Here is a 20,116-nt window from a genome sequence, read left to right as displayed (position 1 = left end):
CTTAAATCATAGGCCTAGTCAACCATCCGAGCTTTATCCCCCGCCACTTGGACAAGAGGGTTGGGTTCTATTCCGGTCGAACTCGACTTCCTAATTAAAAAAATCTCACCATAAACTCGCTTATTTAGGTAATTTAATAGCTGATACGACGCCGCCGTTAGCTGCGTTATTTCAACGGCGACTCCTGCTTCCTACTTATCGCTTTCCTTCCAGCGCACGCTGCGTGATTCCGAGAAGCTTTCAAAACGGAATTCGGGCTGTATCTTTGGCACAAATGAATGATTCCCCTTCTTTCGCAACTTTAACCGTTGGATCTCGCAATATCCGCTTTGAGGGTTGTGTAAAAGTTGGGGAGATACGAGCCAACGGTTGAGATTGCGAAAGAAGACCAATCAATCTTTCGCACGAAAGATACAACCCGAAACCAGAGGCGTACTCAAAACATATGTATACTACCGTTACCTATGCCTCTCGTTCCTCTCTCTCTCTCTGTATGTGTTTTCCCGCGATATCTCGCCGCCTGAGTCTCTCGGCGCCGAAGGGAGATTTTTTTTTTAATTAAAAAAAAAACAAAATCCTAACGGTCTATTGGAGGTATATTTCAGACGCTCTCTTTGGATCTTGTGTTCTGTTTTTGGTTTTGATTACAGGAGAATATCGATTTCGTTAAATCTTTTCTTTTTTTTATATATTAAATTCCCTGTTTCTTTGGTCATTGGAATCTAAATCAGGGATGGTGGAAGAAGTAAAGAAGGAAGACAGGAAGGATGATAGGATTCAGGAGATTTCTCTGCCATCGTGTTCTCCGGATTCAGATTGCAGTTGCGAGATGACTCCAGGCACTATTCCTGGGTAAAAATCCTTCTTTTTTTAATCCTTTCCCCGCTTTCTTTCCGGGCAAGTTTCACTGGTTATCTGTTTGATCTACAGCAAGTACAGAAATTTCGATGTTTTTGCCTTGGAAGTTGCTTCTTTTTAGAAAGATCGCATCTTTTCCATACGTGCTTCGATTTGCGTGGAAAAGACTGCATCTTGTATAATTATATACGAAGTTCATATATACTTATACATAGTAATAGCTTGATTATTTTTTTTTGCTTATTTTCTATTTAGAGCAGATAGAGTAGAGAATTTTTGACACTTTGTCCTTGCAAGTTAGATATTTTTAGGAAGATTGCAATGTCTATTAACTTGTTTTGATTTATGTGCAAAAGATTGCATCCTTTTTTTTTGGTACAGAAGATTGCATCTTTTTTGATGAATAGTTGAGAGATAGTAGTTCATACATACATAAATACATACATACATACATATATATATATATATATATATATATAGTGTCACATCAGTAGCTACTGGTTCAGTCTTGAGTTCAGATAATCATAGCTTGTCGATTTGTGTGTTCTCTTGAACTGTATATTCTTTCAGTTGTTAACCTCTTGAGGACAAAACTGAATTAGGTGAGTTACTCTTATTGTTTTGACAAATCGCCACTGTTTCATTTTCAGATTAATGTCTTTAGGTGAGTTACTCTTGTTGTTTTGACAAATCGCCACTATTTCATTTTCGGATTAATGTCTTTTTCGTCACACTACATGAATATCAATCTTCTTTCTTTATTTGCTATATTTCAGCTGTTTGTTGTGCATGAATTAGCTTGGGATATGGCATCTTGCTATTTCTCCATTCCATGCCACCTGGGATTGTGAGGTTCATTGCATGATAGGCATCATACTGATAATTGTGTTCTTATTTTTCAGGAGAATGAGTGGTCCAACTAGGAGATCAACAAAGGGAGGCTGGACAGACAAGGAGGTGAGTAGTTTTATGTGCCGGTGTATCATAATAGTTTCTTTTGATAGGCATATACAGTTGTTAGCCCATATAATCTTTACTCTTGGGTTTTGAGAGGAAAAAGTTTGAAGTATAATACCATCAAATTAACCACTGCATGCAACTGAGATTGCCAAAAGGGCCTAAAGAAGCAGCCGGTCCTTTCTTAGATTTTCAGTTCCTTACACAAATGAGTTTCAGTGCATCATATGCCCTTGTTTGGTTAAACAATGTTTACTCTGATTTCCAGAAAACACAAAAAAGAAAAAGAGGACTTCAAGAAATGACACTGTCATCATTAATTCATCATTTTATTAATTGAATTTCCATAACTTGTACAGGATGATCTTTTGGTTGAAGCTGTGAAGCAATTCAATGGGAAAAATTGGAAGAAAATAGGTAAAAACTGTTCTGATGGTTTAACTTTAACATATTTTGGCATGTTTCCAAGTATCCTTATTGTGCATCATGTTTTTTCCTCAGCCAACAAAATTATATATGCGACATTTTCTACATTTGTATTTGATACTGCTGTGCCAATACTTTTAAATGCATGGCAAGGTATAACACAAAATGTATAAATATAAAGTGTAATTTAACTTTCCACCCAATATACTCCGTTCTTAAGCACAGAAAGTTTACATGTTTAGAGGTAATTTCATATATGTAAAAAACCATTATGGAGTTTGAATTCTAATCTAGTCTTCTATTAGATGGACAGTCCATCTATTGATATTTAGAACTTCTGGTCTGCTGTTATTCTTTTTATTGGTTTTCTCCTTGCCTCTCTGCATTCTCACTCTCTTCATTCCCTTTATATGCAGTTGGTTCATGTTTTACTAGGCATGCCTCCTCTATTAGGCTGGGTTGGGTTTCTTTGTCACTTGCCCCTCCCCTTTCACTCTCTATCTCCCTATGTCTGTAATGCTTTAAACTTCTTTAGGTCTGCTTGGTGATACCGCCTAACTTTCCATGAAGTGGTGTTCTGGATAGCTATTCTGATTGTATCACAAGCCTAATTCCCATGTATCCTTTTCTTCCAATGACCAAAACTGCTGCATTATTCCAGTTATTTGGGGTTCGCCGTTTGAGAATGGCTGTACAATACAGTCATTTTTGCTTGTTTTTACTTGATTCTTATTTATCTTGACCACAGAAATTAAGTGTTGTATGTAACTACGAACCTCTGTGCTACTTTTTTCCCTACTCTTTTGTTCCATAGCTTTTTTTTTAAAAAAAAAAAATTAGACACCTTCTTTGATATTCTTTGCTAATTAGGTATCTGGTGGACTAGAGAAATGATTTTTGTCCTCTAAACTATTATTTATTCTAATTAGAAGGTCAAAGTTTACCTATTTTCTTTAAAGCTTTTCTCTGATGCGATTCCTTTCCATTTTAGCCGAACTTTTTCCAGGCCGGTCAGATGTTCAGTGTCCGCATCGTTGGCAGAAAGTTCTGAATCCTGAGCTAGTTAAAGGAACTTGGACCAAAGAGGTGCGTGTCAAAATCCTCTTAGCTACAAGATAATAAGGAAGTCTGCCATGATTATAGATTGCATTAATGAGTCTGTGATATTTCAGGAAGATGACTGTATAATCAAGCTAGTCGCAAAGCATGGTTCTAAGAAGTGGTCTGTCATTGCAAAGTCTTTGCCAGGCCGCATAGGCAAGCAATGTCGAGAGAGGTATATAATGTTCACAACGGTTGTAGTATCTCATATCTTCAAGTAAAGCTGTGTATCTCACTTCTTTCAATAATTTTTGCTCTTATGAACCATGTGTAAGTATTTTTGTGTTTAAGTTCTTCCTGTTTCCTACTTTCCTTGAACTTATAATTTAAATGTGTCTCGTTAAGATTTGTTTCTCTATAACACCAGAATTTCTAATAAATGCAAGGCTCTTATCCAACCAAGAAGTCATTTGGAAGCTAAGCAAGTCATAAAATCTGGGACTTGGACAATTATCTCGTAGTTTCTAAGATAACTCTAGTGAATACATTCAACTTTTTCTAGGTACCAATGGGAAGAGGGATTTTAATTCAGGTTACTCAACAACGAGGACTAAATAAGGAAGAATTGGCTGGAGGTGATGGGTGATGATTAAAAATAAAGCCCATCGGGAGTCTTTCCTCTGCGTTGGAACCCACAAAATGTTGGATCCATATAGTTGATTGTGGATTGATGGGATAAGGTGCTTGTGCATATTCATGTTTATAGGAAAAAAAAGTACATCTAATCACCATACAGCTGATCCCAAGAAGATGGCATTTGGCCTGTTGCTCATATATATTTATTTTCAACGACTTTAAAATTTTCATCTTGTTCTCTTTTTTTGGATGGTTGACTTTCAAGATCTTCTTCGTAGGAGATAGAATAACTATTCTGGAAACATTCTTTCAAATATTTTAGCCTTTATCCTGCATTTTTTGCAGCAACAAGAACAGAATTTTAGTTGATTTCAGTTGTATGTAGTTGCCAATTTCAGATTCCTTTTCTCAAGTAATGCTTTCTAAGATCGGTATACAACAGTATAATTTATAATATGAATGACCTTCATCATTATAACCATCACTTCAGCTATATCTTTATATCTAACACCTTCATCCAGTTATTAGTTAATAGAATCTTATTGCTTTCCTTGATTTAAAACGGTTGCATTTTCCTTCTTTATCCACAGAAGATAGAGAAAGTATTAACTCAGACTGATCATTTGTTTGGCTTTTGACTTGGATTAGTTGATAAAGTTTGATTCTTGATGGGGTTCAGCAAAATGGAATCAAGTGAAATTAGTTAATGTCACGCCCCCACCTTCGCGGAGCACGTGAGGCACCCAGTGCCCACGTGGGAGCCACATGAGGGGGAAACACGGGGCTCCCCCACCAGATATTATCCGGTTTCGGGGCTTCACGCAAGCGTTCTTCACCCCTCCCCGGTTTTGTTTTCCTCCCAAAACACGTCTGTAGGATTTGGAGACACCCACCTCATATGCCTAGGCTCTGGAACGAGTCTTTCCGATGTGAAACTATTGGACCTCACACCCTTCCCACCATCGGACAAGAGCCGTCCTCGGCTCTGATACCAAGTGTCATGCCCCCGCCTCCGCGGAGCATGTGAGACACCCAGTGCCCACGTGGGGGCCACATGAGGGGGGAAATACGGGGCTCCCCTGCCAGATATTGTCCGGTTTTGGAGCTTCACGCAAGCGTCCTTCACTCCTCCCCGGTTTTGTTTTCCTCCCAAAATGCGTCTGCAGGATTTGGAGACACCCGCCTCATATGCCCAGGCTCTGGAACGAGTCTTTTCGATATGGGACTATTGGGCCTCATGGTTAATCTATGAGTCGATGGGTGATCTATGTTGAGGCCACAGGAGGCTTCACCATACTGCAATCTCGGTATGCAAGTAGTCATTGTGGAATCTGTTCTTTATGAGTTAGTCATTCTCTGCTTCAGAAATTGAACAGTAGTGGAATTTGTTATGGGGATTTTCATGTAGCAGACACGTAGTAGACCTTTGAAAGTTTATAGCATATTGGATTTTTTAGTAATCGCTTTTTACACTAGCAGTTTCAGTTCATCGGCATGACCTTGTAGCTTTATAACAGGATATCTTTCAGGGCAGCCTAGTATCTATAATTTTCCAATGGCAAATAACTCGTCTTTTCTGTTATTTTTCTCTTTCAGTCTAATGTTAAGATTGTTATTTTTGATTCTTACAGCTAAATAAATTTGACAGAGTCGAAAGGTCGTTAACACATTTCTGTTCCAAGACTCGTTTCTCAGATGTTTTATTCACCCAGTTAGTAGGGCAATTCTTACTTGAACACATGATTTTGATGATGTATGATTGAACACTATGTGAGGAGGGTTGTTGAAAGATGATCTTATGGGGATCAGGGATGAGATCTTGATATTTTGTAGACACCAGGAAGACAACTTGTGACCCAAAGGATGAACAAGTTAAAAAAAAAAAAATAGGCTATACAGGCAGCAAAGTTTTTATGTATTATGAAATAACTAAACTCTAGATGATTATCAGATATTTATATAATTACATGATGTTATTTTTTTGCTTAAAATTTAGTTTAGCCTTCAGAATAGTGAAAATTCCACAGAAACTCAAGCTTTATCACAAGTGACTTATTTATAGTCAATTTTGCATTTCTCAAGTTAAAAAAGAAATAGTCTTCCCCCTTGAGTACTGGAAACTCACCATTGTCTTTTAGGTGGCACAACCACTTGAACCCTGCAATAAAAAAAGATGCATGGACGGCAGAGGAAGAAGTGACTTTAATTCATGCCCACCAAATATATGGAAACAAGTGGGCCAAAATAACCAAGTTTTTACCTGGAAGGTATGTCTATTCTTATTTTCCATGTGTAAAATCTCTCTCATGTTTTCTATTTGCAAATTTTTGTTTGTTGCGATGCTGATGGCACATTTTCTTCAATAATCTACTGAATACTGGGCTCACATAGTTATGTTGTTGGTGTCAGTTCACAGGGTGTTATACTGTTTGGAAAAGTGGACATAGAGAGCCTAGGCAGAAATTTAATGTTAAAAATTGCATCTGAAATGGCATGTGGAAGTTACATCTTTGTATACTGCTATTCATGTTTATTTTATGGAAATGTGTTGCATGCAAATGCCTTATACTCATCGCTTAATAGACAAGTTCTTAAACTTCAATTTCTGATATTTACTTCATTGGAGACCTCTCATTTGACCAAGGCCTTTGGTTATGGAGTGCATTTTGGTGTCTTCTTGAGCCACAATATTCATCATTTTTCACTTTTTGACTCAAAAACAGAAAGAAACTAGAGAAGCGATAATATATTGTACAAAAAGGAAGAAACAGAAGAGACAAACATAGGAAAACTAAAATGCTAAAACAATGAACTTTGTCATTTTAGTATATATTATATTAAATTGGATTTATTGTTTATCTTATAGCTTTTTTTTGTTACTTATCCATCATATTAGTTTTGATCATCTTGAAATTATTCTTCAAGTACAATATAAAGTTCAGCATCCAATAATGTTAAAATACAAAATTATGGAAAATAACTAAAAATGTTTATCAAATCATACTAGATATTTCATACATTTTAGGGGAATTCTAAATGATTTCATCCAATACTATATTCCAGAGAAATAAAAACAAAAATGCTTTGAATTTAACATGCTGAAACATATATATATATACATGTTTGACATCCAGCTCTTGTTTGGTATGAAAAAAACTCAGAACGTTCTGTTTTAGATATTTTTGAACCATGGTTTAGTCAATAAATAGAGAATTGATCCTTCTTTTCAATTCTCAGAAGTTTAATTATGTACCTTTAATAAGTCCCAGCGCTAAATGGATAGGATAGTACTTGTTCTTTCTGATATAGTATGTCCACAAGTGGTATAATAATAAAGGCTTCTAAATATTTTATTTTCTAAAGCATTGTCTTGTGAAACTAAGTAGAAAATGTAGAAGACTACTGGTTTCAGTTAACTTTGAAGAGATATCTGATAAATGAGCATCAATGCATTTTATTCTTCATTAATGTTTGATTGGATAGTCTGCTAATCTGGTTATTTCATGGCATGTGGCGTGTGTTGACTTTGGTTTTTCATTTTAAGCTAGTTTGAGCATCCATGGAGGTTCTATTTACCTGATTGGCTGTTTGACTTTAGCAATATTTGAGATGCCATGAGATATTGATGTATCATTTCAGTTGATTTTTTTTTAAAAAAAATTATATCTCATTATGTACACTCCCCTGAATATTTATTGGTGCATTTTTTGATGATTTGTATTTAATAGGGCAGATAACTCAATAAAGAATCATTGGAACTGCTCTTTAAAGAAGAAGTTGGACTCATATTTGGCATCAGGAATTCATAGTCGTCCGGTTGGAAATCCTGCTTTCAAATTGAACAGTCACCAAGAAAAAATGGGAAGCCTCAAATCACATCCTGCAAAACTAGGTACACCTGATCAGAAACCAAGTGTAGATAATCATTTTATGACTTCCTCGACAGGTTTTGATTTTCAAAATACCAGTATAGGAAGGAAGGAGTTGAGTTTGGACCCTTCTCTTATTGGAAATTCCAAATGTCTCAAAGTGGAAGATCAACATACTTCAACAGATGATACTGAATGCTTGAAGTTAGAGGTGAGAGTCGTGAGACTAAGTCCAACAAGTGACCCTAAATGCAGGAAAGCGGAGGCAATTTTTTCTGCAAATCCTTCTGATTGGCATGAAGATAGAAGTCCATGTTCAAATGGCCAAACTAGTTTGTCATCCAGCGCTGTGTTGCCATGTCATTTGACTGATTTGTGGCATGGAAATGATTCTGCTCGTGCTAATGTGACAGATGATTTGCATAGTACTCCTACACTCCAATCTAAAGCACATCCTTCTGTTTTTGATGGGTTTTGTTCGCATGTTCCATCTAAAGAGTCCTCGAATCAGAGAAGACCTAAATCTCCAAAAATCCCTGAGGAACATGCTTTTAATAAGAACAACTCGACCATCAAAAATATGGATCTAAATTATGAGACTGATATTTTAAAAATGCTAACTTTTGATTCAAGTAGTAATGGCATGGTTGATGACCATAACCAAGTTACCAGCACACCTCTAAGTTGTGATGGTGGAATTGTTGGCTCATTACCATACCCAGCTTTGCAGTTGATGCATGAAGGAAGTTCTCTTTCGGGCAAGAAAATATCTAAAACGGAGAGTTACATCCAACAGACAAAGAGCCCAGTTCAGTACTGTACACCACCAATCATTTCACCAAGTCATACTTATAGTCCAAGGGATCCAATATCTTATTTAAGGGCTTCAGCAAAGAGCTTCAAAAATACTCCATCAATTTTCAGAAGGCGCAGGCTTCTTGATCTCAGCAGAACTGATATTTTGAATGGCAAACAGTTTTCTCAGGCCTCCCATAACTGTAAGAAACCAGTTCTCTCTGATGCTACCAAATCTTTAGAGCGAAAACTAGAAGAGGAGTTTGATAAGGAGTTTAAATCTTGATTTTTATATTAGTAGCATACTGCTATCAGAATTGACTATCAAATATCTGCTTTAGTTTTTTAGTTTCATACCATGTTTCAGTGTTAATCATTCTATCAACTCTTGCTAGCTTTTTTTTTTTCTGTTCAGTATCTGTATTTTCGATGTTATCTGACTAGCAATCAACGTTTCTATACTTTTCATGCTTAAGTATTCTTTACTGTTCCTTATATTGGAAAAGAATAATCTGCGATAATGCTTTGCTATAGTGCCTTTGGTTCCCATATGATTCACCATTTTTGCTATATGAATTTGTTCCTACTAGTTTTGTATAGTTTAGCATCTTATTTTTGTTTTGTCATACATGTCATGACATGAAAGTAAACACGAGCTGGTAGATGGTTACATGATGCGATAACAAATACATCATGCTATACTAGTTTCACAATATGAGAACATGTCATGCTTGTTTTGCTATACATGTCATAAGCATTGCTGCCTCCATTTGCCATTTTATTCTTCATGATCCTTTTGAAATGGTAAACGAGTTTTTTTTAGGACCAAAAAACTGATGAGGAGAAAATTAATTGCCCTGTCAGCATTCATCAAAAGGAGTTAACTGGAGATCCCCACTAAAGATAACATTCTTCACGAGTTTGTGTACTGATTATAGATCTTGTGAGCACCTACAGGCTATAGATGAGGTGTCGTAGGCACAAGGTATCTTGTTGAATGAGTCTATATATGTGGCTTTATGCCTTGATTAACATATGTCCACTAGAATACTTGCTTTGTGGATTTGGTGGTACAGTAGGCTGTATTTATTGTCTTGGAACCTTTGGAAGATTATTTGCACAAGTGCTGGCAGGGACTAGCCACCAATCACAATTATAATCATTAGATTCAATTGTCACAGCCTGCTGAATGAAAGAAATAGGGCTGTGACCTAATCTTTGCTCAAAACTGGAAAAATTGTCACTGCCCGTCTGTATATTATATGTTGAGGCCTCTGTTGAGGTGTCATTTCCATCCTTCCAAACCACCCAAACCCCCTGACCATATTGGAATTTCTAATAATCTAGTTGTGTTCATATGTCCACTTGAAGCTTTTGGGCTTCATTTCTTGGCTTCCTTAAGATCCCATGCAGCACCTTCATGTACATTGAAATCTGGCTCAGTGAAATAAAGAAGAGAACTGAAAATAATTTTTATCAGTTAGTCCTATAGTAGAGGGATAAGATAAAAAAACAGCCAGTGAAATATCTGGTGTGATTTCAGCTTCTGCAATACAAAAACAAAGTTTTTGGGTTTCGACTAACCTTATTATTTCATTTTCAGCACTAACATATGGTTACTGTAGATAATGTATTGATCCTGAGAAGCAAGATGGTTACTGTAGATACAACATAATCTAAAGTTTAAACTTCTAATATTCTATGTTTTTCTTTTTGCAGAATTTCATATTCTGTCCTCAACCATCATTTTCATATCCTTGAGTTGCATCCAAGTTGGTTTCTTGCAGATGGTTATTTCCTCTCCCCTGATTGAGTAGAACTGATATCACTCAGAAGAAAGCCATGAGTTTTATTAGGCCCCTTAACCAGTTGCAAGCAGTCTGGTGCTATGCGGGAATATGAAGTTGCGGCAATATTGGATGCACATTTGCTGTTTCCTGTACATTGGTGATTAGGAAGTTCATTGAGCATGTAAATAGAAGCACTAGATTTTGTAATCTTTAAAACTTTTTATCTGCAACTGAAAATGTTCGTGCATTTAATTTATTTTTCTCCACGGAGGTTTTTTTCCTTGAATCTGTCTGCCTGAAAATCCAAACTTTCCATACACTCTTTTCAGTTTTCTCCCACTCTTATTTCTCTATTGCAATGCCAGAGGCATGGTAGTGAATACATTTGGATTCCTGAAATATATGGGGAATGGTAGCGAACATTTTGATTCCTGGAGGATTTTCATATCCAGGAGAAATGGAGTGATACAAACTTAATTGTTTGGTTCTGTTTTAACTTAGTCCAGGGCTTGGGGTTTCAATTCCACACACTGCAACTGGCCCAGGGGATGACATGATGGCATAAGTGTTGTTGGGATGAAACTATGATATTAAGCCTTCAGATATCTGAACTCGCATTGATTACAATAAACAAATGCTGAAGGCTCAGAGAAATCTTTGCAGGTAGATACATTGTAAGTGCCTCTACATGCATAACCATACTTTTAGAAGTTGTTGTGTGGGTTGAGGCTGAGCCTTTTGTACCAAAAAGTCTGGAATATCTACGCATCGAATAATCTCTTAGCAATGACTGTGTCATCCATATTCAGAGAACTAGAACTGTCTTTCGATGAGTAATTCCACCTAGATCAACAGCTATCTTAAATAAGATAAAGCGAAGGATTCCCTCTAACAAGGTGTGCTAGTGGAACAAGAATATTTCAATTTCTGAAAGGATATCAATACAGAGTCTCTCCAAATCAAGTCTAGTTATTCATCAAAGAATATCTGTTCTCATCCTTGGTTTGATCAATGAAGTCAAGAGAGCATTTATGCCTTTGATCATTCGAACTATGGATATCGACACAAAATCCCTTGACATCAAAATATCACCACATGCCACTGCCACAAACAGAAGGTTCTTTTTGCTAGAGATAGTAATGTAAACCATAAGGTTATGTGGAACCCATGATTGGCTAGAAGAAAGTACTTCTTGGTTCTAGATTACAAGCAGAACCATGCACTTAAGATCCCATTTAGATTTACACATACAGCATGGTGCCATCATAATCACATTTTTGACAGGGTGACTACATTCAAGTAGCCTTATTCAGATGACGCGATCTCTGGTTTGGCATAGAAACATTATTCTCTGCATAAACATATAGTCTATGGCTTGGCATCTGCATCCATATCACATGCTTGGTTTGACATTGAGGCGGTTTGCTACCTTCTGACCGAGCGAAACATCACACTGCAACCATGAAGCAATAATAAGCAATCAAGGCAGGGAAAATCCAGCATGCTTGTTTAGATCTGATGATTTTTTTCAGATTTCATTCAGCATTGTTTTGATAGTTAACTGTAGTGGCAGTTTGAGCAACAGGGAGATGTTCTTGCAAAGTTCTAGCATTGTGTTAGAGTGGAGCCTCACCTGCGTCAGATATGTGATCCAGATGCTACGGAGTTCATGGCTGACCTTTGGGTGACCCAATGACTCAGCCCATCGGCGAACGAAACGCTCTTGCCTGAGAAGAAGATGAGGCAGTTTACATGGTAAGAAATTTGAACATGCTATCCGTTTGTCATGCATGCATTGGAAATGGATGGAATGCAGCAATCACAGTACCTATCAGGCGCCCAGGAGCGGTATCTCTCCCCGGGTTGCTTGAAATCATTTTGCTTGGGGATTACAGTCTGCGTTGATGAAACAAATGGAGACTATGAAATCAGGTGGTAGAAGACTTCCACATCATAATGTAAAATATACATAAAAAAATTATCAATAGAAAGGCATAGAAAAAATCAGTTATTTTGTTTGGTTTTTAGACATTCTTATTAGAAACTCTCTTCATTTCGTTTATATGTTATCTAAATCATTTCTCTGAGAAAGTTGGCAAGTTAAACCTTCTAGGTCAGCAAAAGGCATTCCAGGAGAAATGAATGGTTATAGAATCATCTTGTTGCTGCTTATTTATGGGCAGAACAGATATTACTCTTCTGAAGATTAGTCAAACATGTTCAAAGAAATGATGCACTGGGAATTGGAACAAAATTCTGGATCAAGATTTTCTGATGTTTTAGATACTCAATTCAGGTTGTTCTGTTCTTTTTTTTTTGGAAAAACAAAAACAGTTGTGCAAGCATAAAACCAATAGTTGCTGCATTAGGAGGACTAGAATAAGAACTGGAAGAAGAATTCCAAGACACCACCAAACAATGCAGAGTCATACTATAGCACAGAAGATCAGCAACATATCAGACTAGATAATTTCGATGAGGACCTCACCTTCTCACGCTTGCCGGTAACTACGCGGGAAGGAATGGGGAACCTCTCTGCATGTCGAAGGGGATCATGCCTTGAAGGGAAGTAATCCACCTTTCAAAAAAAAAAAAATAAATAAAAAAATCAGTCACCTCTTCAGTCTAAGAACAAAGAAGGAATAAGGAACCATGCATCAAATGGAGACTAGACATGAAAAGATCACCTCCTCGTTCCTCTGCATGAAATTCATCAACCCATCGAACTGATTGTTGTGGAAGGCACATTTCGGCGCATTCACCGGAAGCATTAAATAGTTCGGCCCGAGCCGGTACCTCTGAGTGTCAGCATAGGCAAAGACTCTGCATTGAAGCATCTTATCATCGGAGTAATAGATCCCGGGCACGACGAGCCCTGGGCCAAATGCTAGCTGCTCATTCTCTGCGAAGAAGTTATCGATGTTCCGGTTCAAGACCAGCCTGCCGACCGGCTGGAGGGGCAGCAGGTCCTCAGGCCAAGTCTTGGTATCATCGAGGGGGTCGAAGTCGAAGCGGTCCTCATGATCAGGATCCATGACCTGAACATAGAGCTTCCATTCAGGATAATTCCCTGAGGCAATAGAATCGTAGAGATCCTGAGTGGCGTGGCTGTGGTTCTTGCCACCAACAACTATTGCCTCTTCTTCCAGCAAACAGCTCACTCCACAAGTTGGCTTCCAGTGGAACTTCACGTAATGGACCTTTCCCTCCCTGTTGATGAAAGTGTAGGTGTTGACACCAAAGCCTTCCATGTGCCGGTAGTCCGACGGAACACCGACATCATCGAAGAGGAAGAAGAAGGTGTGCAAGCTCTCAGGGTGGTGCGACAGGAAGTCGAAGACCCTCCAGTACTCCTGGATGTGGGACTTGGGGTTTGGTTTGAAGGCATGGATCACGTCGGGGAACTTGATGCCGTCACGGATGAAGAACACTGGGAAATTGTTTCCCAGGAGATCCCAATTGCCCTGAAGTGGATATACAAGGCAATGGAACAGCGGCATAAGCAAAGCATGAGCATGTTTGCTTAGTTATATTGATGAAATATGGAGTCGAAATGCATTACCTCCCTGGTGTAGAACTTGACGGCGAAACCGCGAGGGTCTCGAATGGTCTCGGGGCTTCCCCGTTCATGGATGACGGTGGAGAAGCGAAGGATGATCGGAGTTTGGACGCCGGGTGCCCGGAGAAAGTCGGCGCAGGTGAGGTGGGTGACATCGTGAGTGCATTCGAAGAAGCCCTTGGCGCTGGCGCCCCTCGCATGAACGACACGCTCCGGGATGCGCTCCCGGGCGAAATGCGCGATCTTTTCAATCAAATGGTAGTCCTCCAAGAGAATGGGTCCTGCGCAAGATTGGAAGCCATCAATTAGATTAATACCCAGGACCAAAGCTTGGAATTGCTTATGGATGCACATGTGCCGGGCTCGGATAAGCAAAACTTTAAACCCATATGGGCTTTTTTCGGCCTATATTATAAGATCTATATATATCATAGATTCTTTCGACAAATCTTCCTATTCAGTTTTTTAATATTTTATTTTTTGATTCTTTATACTTAACTAATTTAAATCATCCGATTTACCAAAAAAAATTAAGAGGCCGTGACCACCTATTTTCTGAGATATAGAAGGAAATAGATAACCCAATTTAGGCGAAAATTAGGACCAAGGGCTCGTTTGGTTCGCAGGAAAAGGAGGGAGGAAAGTGTGGTCAACGGGAAAGTAATGAAATGCCTCTTGTTTGGTTGGAGTTTTCAAAGGAGAGAGATGAGAAAGTTGTATTCTCATGGGAATATGATTCCCACATTTCATGGGAAAGTCTTTCCCATGAGAAACATGGGAAAGTTACTTTCCCATGAGGTGGGATTGTGGGAATCACTCCTTTTTTATTTTTTTCCCAAAAAGACCCTTCAGCATTAAAGAAGCATTAAAGAGGCATTAAAGACCTAATTTTTATTAAGGGCATAATAGGAATTATACATAACTTTCCTAGGAAAGTGGATGGTCAACCAAACATAAGCACTTTGAAAATTTCTCACTTTCCCATGGTTAACCAAACATGCCAAAAGTACTTTCCTAGGTATCCTCTTCCTAGGAATCTGATTCTCAGGAATCATATTCCTAGGAGGGAAAATACTTCCCGCGAACCAAACGAGCCCCAAGTGCCATCGTTCCTCTGGGTTGGACAGGCTTGAGCTTACTCCAAGTTCTAATTGTATTTCAAAATTATGGGCCGTAATTTGATACAAGTGGAAATAGGTTGAAGTGGTATATGTTAAGCATCGTGTGTCGACTTTGAATCAAGCTGGCCCGGTAACCAGACTAAATGCATGCGAACTCACTGCATCTACTCTCCTAATCACTCTCTCTTTAGGGTAGGCATGTTAATAAGCCGAGCTGCTCGGGCTTGGCTCAGGCTAAGCCCGGTAAAAGCTTAGCTTTTTTTGTCAAACGGACTTGAGTCTAAAATGAAACCCGTTTAAACCCAAGCTTGAGTCTGAGTAGCTCACGAGCCCATTTGGGCTCGTGACTTAACACTGCCTGGAGTCTTCCCTCCTCTCCTCCCATATCGTTCACCGCCACCATTCCTCTTTGGCGTTCTCTTTTCTTCTCTTCTTTTTTCCTAAACCTTTTAGCCTTCCTCTCTTCTTCCCTCTAGACTCTCCAGCGATGGCCATAGAGAACGGCAAGGGCGATCGGGGCCTTGTCGTGAGCATCGGCGAGACGCTAATCGACTTCGTGCCGACGGTTGCCGGCATGTCGTTGGCCGAGGCCTCGGGATTTGTCAAGGCCCTTGGCAGCGCCTCGGCCAACATCGCCATCGCCGTCTCCTGCCTTGGCGGCTGCTCCGCCTTCGTCGGCAAGCTCGGCGACGACGAGTTCGGCTGCATGCTGTCCAGGATCCTCCGCGACAATGGCGTTGTCGACGCCGGTGTCACGTTCGACTCCAGCGCCCGCACCGCGCTTGCCTTCATCACCCTCCGCGCCGACAGCGAGCACGAGTTCATGTTCTACCGCAACCCGAGCGCCGACATGCTTCTCACCGGGGCCGAGCTCAATCTTGATCTCCTCAGAAGGGTATGCACAAGTCTAGATCTCTCTCTCCTACCTTCTTTTCTATTCTTCAGTTCTTTTTAGAATTTTACTAGGCCGTTTTCTTTTGTTTTTTATTTTCTTGAAAGTGTCTTTTGGCTCCCAAAGTTTGATTTTACTTGTTAATGGTTTTTATTCTGTTGAATCTAACTGCACTTTTAATGTATACCTGGATCCGAGCTCCCTAAGTTTGAGCTTGTAATTGAAACAAATTTTACGAGTTCGAACTTTTGCTTTGCCAAGCAAGCCCGAGCTCAATATAGAGCTCGGTACCAAGCCCGAGCTCGAGCTTCTGTGAAACGAGCTCGAGCCTCCCAGGCTCGGGCTCAGTTCGGCTCGTTAACAGGCCTACTTTAAAGTGTGCTTGCATGTGCGCGTGTGCGTGTGAATTATTTTGTCAAAGACCTTGACTGAGTTTTTAAGGAGCTAGGTATATATGCACAGGTACGTGTCACTAATCTACATGTGTTGTTTGTAATGCGCTTAAACTATATTTATTTTTAATTGGGCTTGGGGCTGAAATTATTTAAAATTTGATATTTTCTGTGTCCAAAGCTGATGAGAAAATATAGTAGATCAGCTTACACCTTTTTGTTTTAGTTGGCTTTGGTAGGTATTTTGCTGGATCCAAAGTTGGCCTGATATAAGTATGGATTTCTCAAGAAGCACATACAATTGTGTGTGTCTCTTTTTTTTCCTTTTTTTTTGACATACATATCAGTTAAAGGAAGAAAATCCACAGTGCATGGTGCACCTAGGAGATCTGGTATATCTAATCTGTGGGTCATCTTTTTTTGAACACGTTGTGACATACACTAGAGAAGAATGAACAGCAAATAGATTGTGATGGATATTTTGATAGAGAATACATCTAAAATAGAGAGATGATATGTATTCATAGACATGGTTTACATATTTGGCGAAAATAAAAAAAGTTACCTCTTGCTCCAACCGTTAGTGCCTGGTCATCGTTCCAAACGGGCCCACCAGCATTGGTGGTCGTATAAGTGGTGTCAAAAGAACTTGATGGACGAAACTGAAAATAATAAAAAAATATATCATCATCAATATCAAATTAAAAGATACCTAACCAAACCAAACTTAGGTGGAAATAAGTATAAGGGCTTGATTAGATTATTTTTTTTACAAAATTAGGTTGAAAATTTTATAAAATTTATAGATCGGGCCACCACAACTAGAAAATCATAGGCTACATGTTGGTTAGCCCTATATATATTCATGGAATACCCGAAAATAGTTTTGGATTCAAGCCGGTCCACTCTAAAGCCTGTTATCTTGCTGGTTGTAATGGTTCATTCCATAAAAATCCTATAAAATTTAATCTTTATTTCAAAAAGAAAAACGCAGGATGGTACCTGCCAGCTAAAACTAAAAATTCAAAAAAAAAATCTCAAAAAGAAAAACCTAAGAACCTATAAGATGAGAAATTTTTCAAATAATATTGTTAATTATTTAACACCACCTACCTTGAAAATTTATCAATGGAATTATGTTAGTCTTGCTGGTGGTGTGGTCTTATCATCGATTGCATCATGAGCTGTCGCAGATGCTGCTTGCTACCGAACCCAACTTCCAGCCCTCACGTGCATGACATGTGGGGACCGAAGTAAGGAATGGGGCGATGCGTTCAAGGATTTTTACAATACATCCCTGTTCAACTATTGGTCAAATCTCATTTCCAAATATCCATAGAAATTATAGTTGGAATGATATGGCTATTTGGAAAGAGACAAAATATAGAAGTATTTTATTCAGAATAATGTTTAGTATACTACGCCAATTTAAATTTTTCTTGAGCTACTAGAGGCATAACCCCTCTTAAATCACATAAACCATACTCTTTTATTTGCATCAAAACTTTGGATAACAAATCTACTAGCTATAGGCAGGGTCTGTACCTAGTGTTGATACCTTGCGGAGGCCGTCAGCAAAAAAAAAAAAAGAAAATTTTTAGACTGATACCATATTTCATACTCCTGAATACATCCTTGATCATTTTAATAAAAAAAAATATTAATGATTTTTAGTAAGATTATGTTGTTAGTACTTGGATAAGTAGGTTGGACATGTACCCCGTTGCACAAGCTGTAATTAGCCCTCTTGTTGCATGATCTGATCTATAGTACACCAACCGTCACTAAGAGAAAATAATGATACTCACTCAACCCTATAATTTGAGAAAATTATAGGTGAACAACTACTTCTTGGTCCTTCAAGTGTGACGCATGAGATTGTACCATCGGAGAGGGTGCTAACTTTAAAATGAATACTAAGATAGGAACAAGGGTGATCATCAACATTCTTGTACGATAAAAGATCTAAGAACACCATCCCTTATTTTGCTGATCATCATTTTATATGTTTTTTTCTTTTTCTTACAACTATGAAATGAAACAAAGGCAGGATTAGATCTATACTTTTTTTTCGTAGAAAATTTTACCAGCCTGATCAGTTGACACACTTAGTGATAGAAACAGAAGAAAGAGAACAGACACCACCAATTCTTCAAGCTTGGTTATCTGAACACGGCAAGCGAGTTGGAGAAGTGTGCTGTGCTTCTTCAACTCTCGCCTTGCGCAGATGGGAATCCAAGCTTTCATGGTGAGAGGTTGGAGAGAAGAAAAGGTGGTGAAAAGCTATACCTTGTAGGGATCCATGGCTTCTTGGGACTAGAAGTTGTGAGCCTCCTTGTGCTACTCTCCCCTCTTCTCCAGGGTGTTCATATAATGTAAAGGTTCGTCTCCCCTCACCACCCGGTTAGCTTTGCATCTCACTCTGGCCTCCGTGGCCAGAAAGAAAGAGAGCGCACTTGGACCGAATGAGGGGTGGCAACCCCCACATGCCGGTGAGCCAATCTAATTGTGGATCGTAGAATGATGGCACAAAATAACCGGACGTGTGCTCGATCTCTTTTTTTTTTAATGCACAAAAAAGCTAATGAGGCAGGTGATTGTATGAATTTTTTAATGGAGCAAGACTAATTGACATATACTGATGTAACCTTTTTCAAGAGATTCGTCTCTTGAAGGACCTATGTGATGCCATCTTTTTGGAGCATAAACTATAGTCTAGCTGTATGGCGATTAGGTCTAGTAATTGTTTTCTCCATAGTAATTTTACTGTAGCTTGATCTAATCTTTTGGGTGATTAAACTGTTATGCCTTCTTCCAATCTTTTGGATAAGATCTTATTTGGTAATACAACGACATAATCTTTTTTTTTTTTTGCTTCCAAGCCCCACAACGCAATTAGAGCGAAGCAATTATACCACAATACAGTCCACAGCTAACACATGGGAAATTCTTACTTGATTTGTTCTAGCGAGTAATTAACATATGCTAATGCGCAAAAAAGATTTAACTTTGACATTCCTTAGTGATGAGTACTTGGTCTGTTATGAGAAGCCAGGGATGCATAATATAATGCCAAAGATAAAATGTAGGAGCATATGTGATGCATCTATGGCACAAATCAAGTGGTGCTATTACATCGGAGAACGTTCTTGTCCAAAGATTACTCTTCCAATAATATCAAAATGCAGAGAAATTTGCATCAGTATTTCGCACCTGCAAGCATGCAAGAAGCCCAGAGGCCAAGAATTATAAGTGACTAAACACCTTTTTTTTTTTTGTTCCCAGTACAAGATAGTCTTGAACTCCTCATTAATGGGATATGTGCCCCGGAGCACCATAGACAGTTCATTGGATTCAAGCCGTTCATTAACTTTTCAACATTTTGTTTCTTTAAACTTTTACCAAGAAATACTTTTCAACTTTTGAACAGTGAATCCAGTATCCTCATACCATTCCACAGGAATAATCTCTCAGTATCGTGTGGGCCGCCGAGGGGCTGGCTATCATCGATCTTATCCTAATGCTTACGGAGACACCTCGTGAGGTGTCTGATAAGATTCTCGCTCAATTATTTGCAACCTACCATATCGCTCTATGGCCCAGGAATGGGGGACATATGTCCTCTAGTATAAGCGGTGCAGTTTGTTAAATATTATAATGCACGAGCCCAGATTTGGCACCACCAGTTGGGTACTCTTTTTTTTTGTTTTCTAAACCCCGTGAAGAAAAGTTGATGGCTACGTGGGATGTTGTAAAGCAATAAGCTCATAAAAAAAAAAA

The 20,116-nt window shown here is 38.7% G+C and overlaps 2 protein-coding genes across 3 annotated transcripts; one reads left to right on the top strand and one right to left on the bottom strand.

The window, feature by feature from the left end:
* Positions 1–153: 153 nt before the first annotated feature.
* On the top strand, positions 154–10,433 carry LOC103708649 (transcription factor MYB3R-5-like). 2 transcript variants are annotated; one of them, XM_088712073.2, is made up of 11 exons: positions 154–594; positions 732–852; positions 1,761–1,815; positions 2,175–2,232; positions 3,233–3,327; positions 3,414–3,517; positions 6,057–6,185; positions 7,647–7,810; positions 7,892–7,998; positions 8,518–8,785; positions 10,302–10,433. In XM_088712073.2, coding segments are annotated over exons 2-11 (1,101 nt in total). In that variant the 5' UTR covers positions 154–594; positions 732–733; the 3' UTR covers positions 10,304–10,433. The 2 variants fall into 2 exon arrangements, with proteins under 2 accessions (XP_088568199.2, XP_088568198.2); XM_088712072.2 differs by having other exon boundaries at positions 7,647–7,998.
* A 1,041-nt stretch (positions 10,434–11,474) lies between these two features.
* Positions 11,475–18,840, bottom strand: LOC103708648 (catalase isozyme 2). The gene is made up of 8 exons (XM_008793678.6): positions 18,626–18,840; positions 16,902–16,998; positions 13,935–14,212; positions 13,060–13,836; positions 12,861–12,950; positions 12,201–12,268; positions 12,006–12,099; positions 11,475–11,825 (listed from the first exon to the last, which is right to left on the bottom strand). The coding sequence occupies exons 1-8, from the start codon at positions 18,638–18,640 to the stop codon at positions 11,766–11,768; spliced, it is 1,479 nt and encodes a 492-aa protein (XP_008791900.1). The 5' UTR covers positions 18,641–18,840; the 3' UTR covers positions 11,475–11,765.
* Between the last annotated feature and the right edge of the window lie 1,276 nt (positions 18,841–20,116).

The sequence above is a fragment of the Phoenix dactylifera genome, chromosome 16 (genome assembly GCF_051530095.1).
Source record: "Phoenix dactylifera cultivar Ajwa chromosome 16, Ajwa_hap1_PhDact_Kaust_v1.1, whole genome shotgun sequence".
NCBI lineage: Eukaryota > Viridiplantae > Streptophyta > Magnoliopsida > Arecales > Arecaceae > Phoenix > Phoenix dactylifera.
This window is presented reverse-complemented; position numbering and strand designations above follow the sequence as displayed.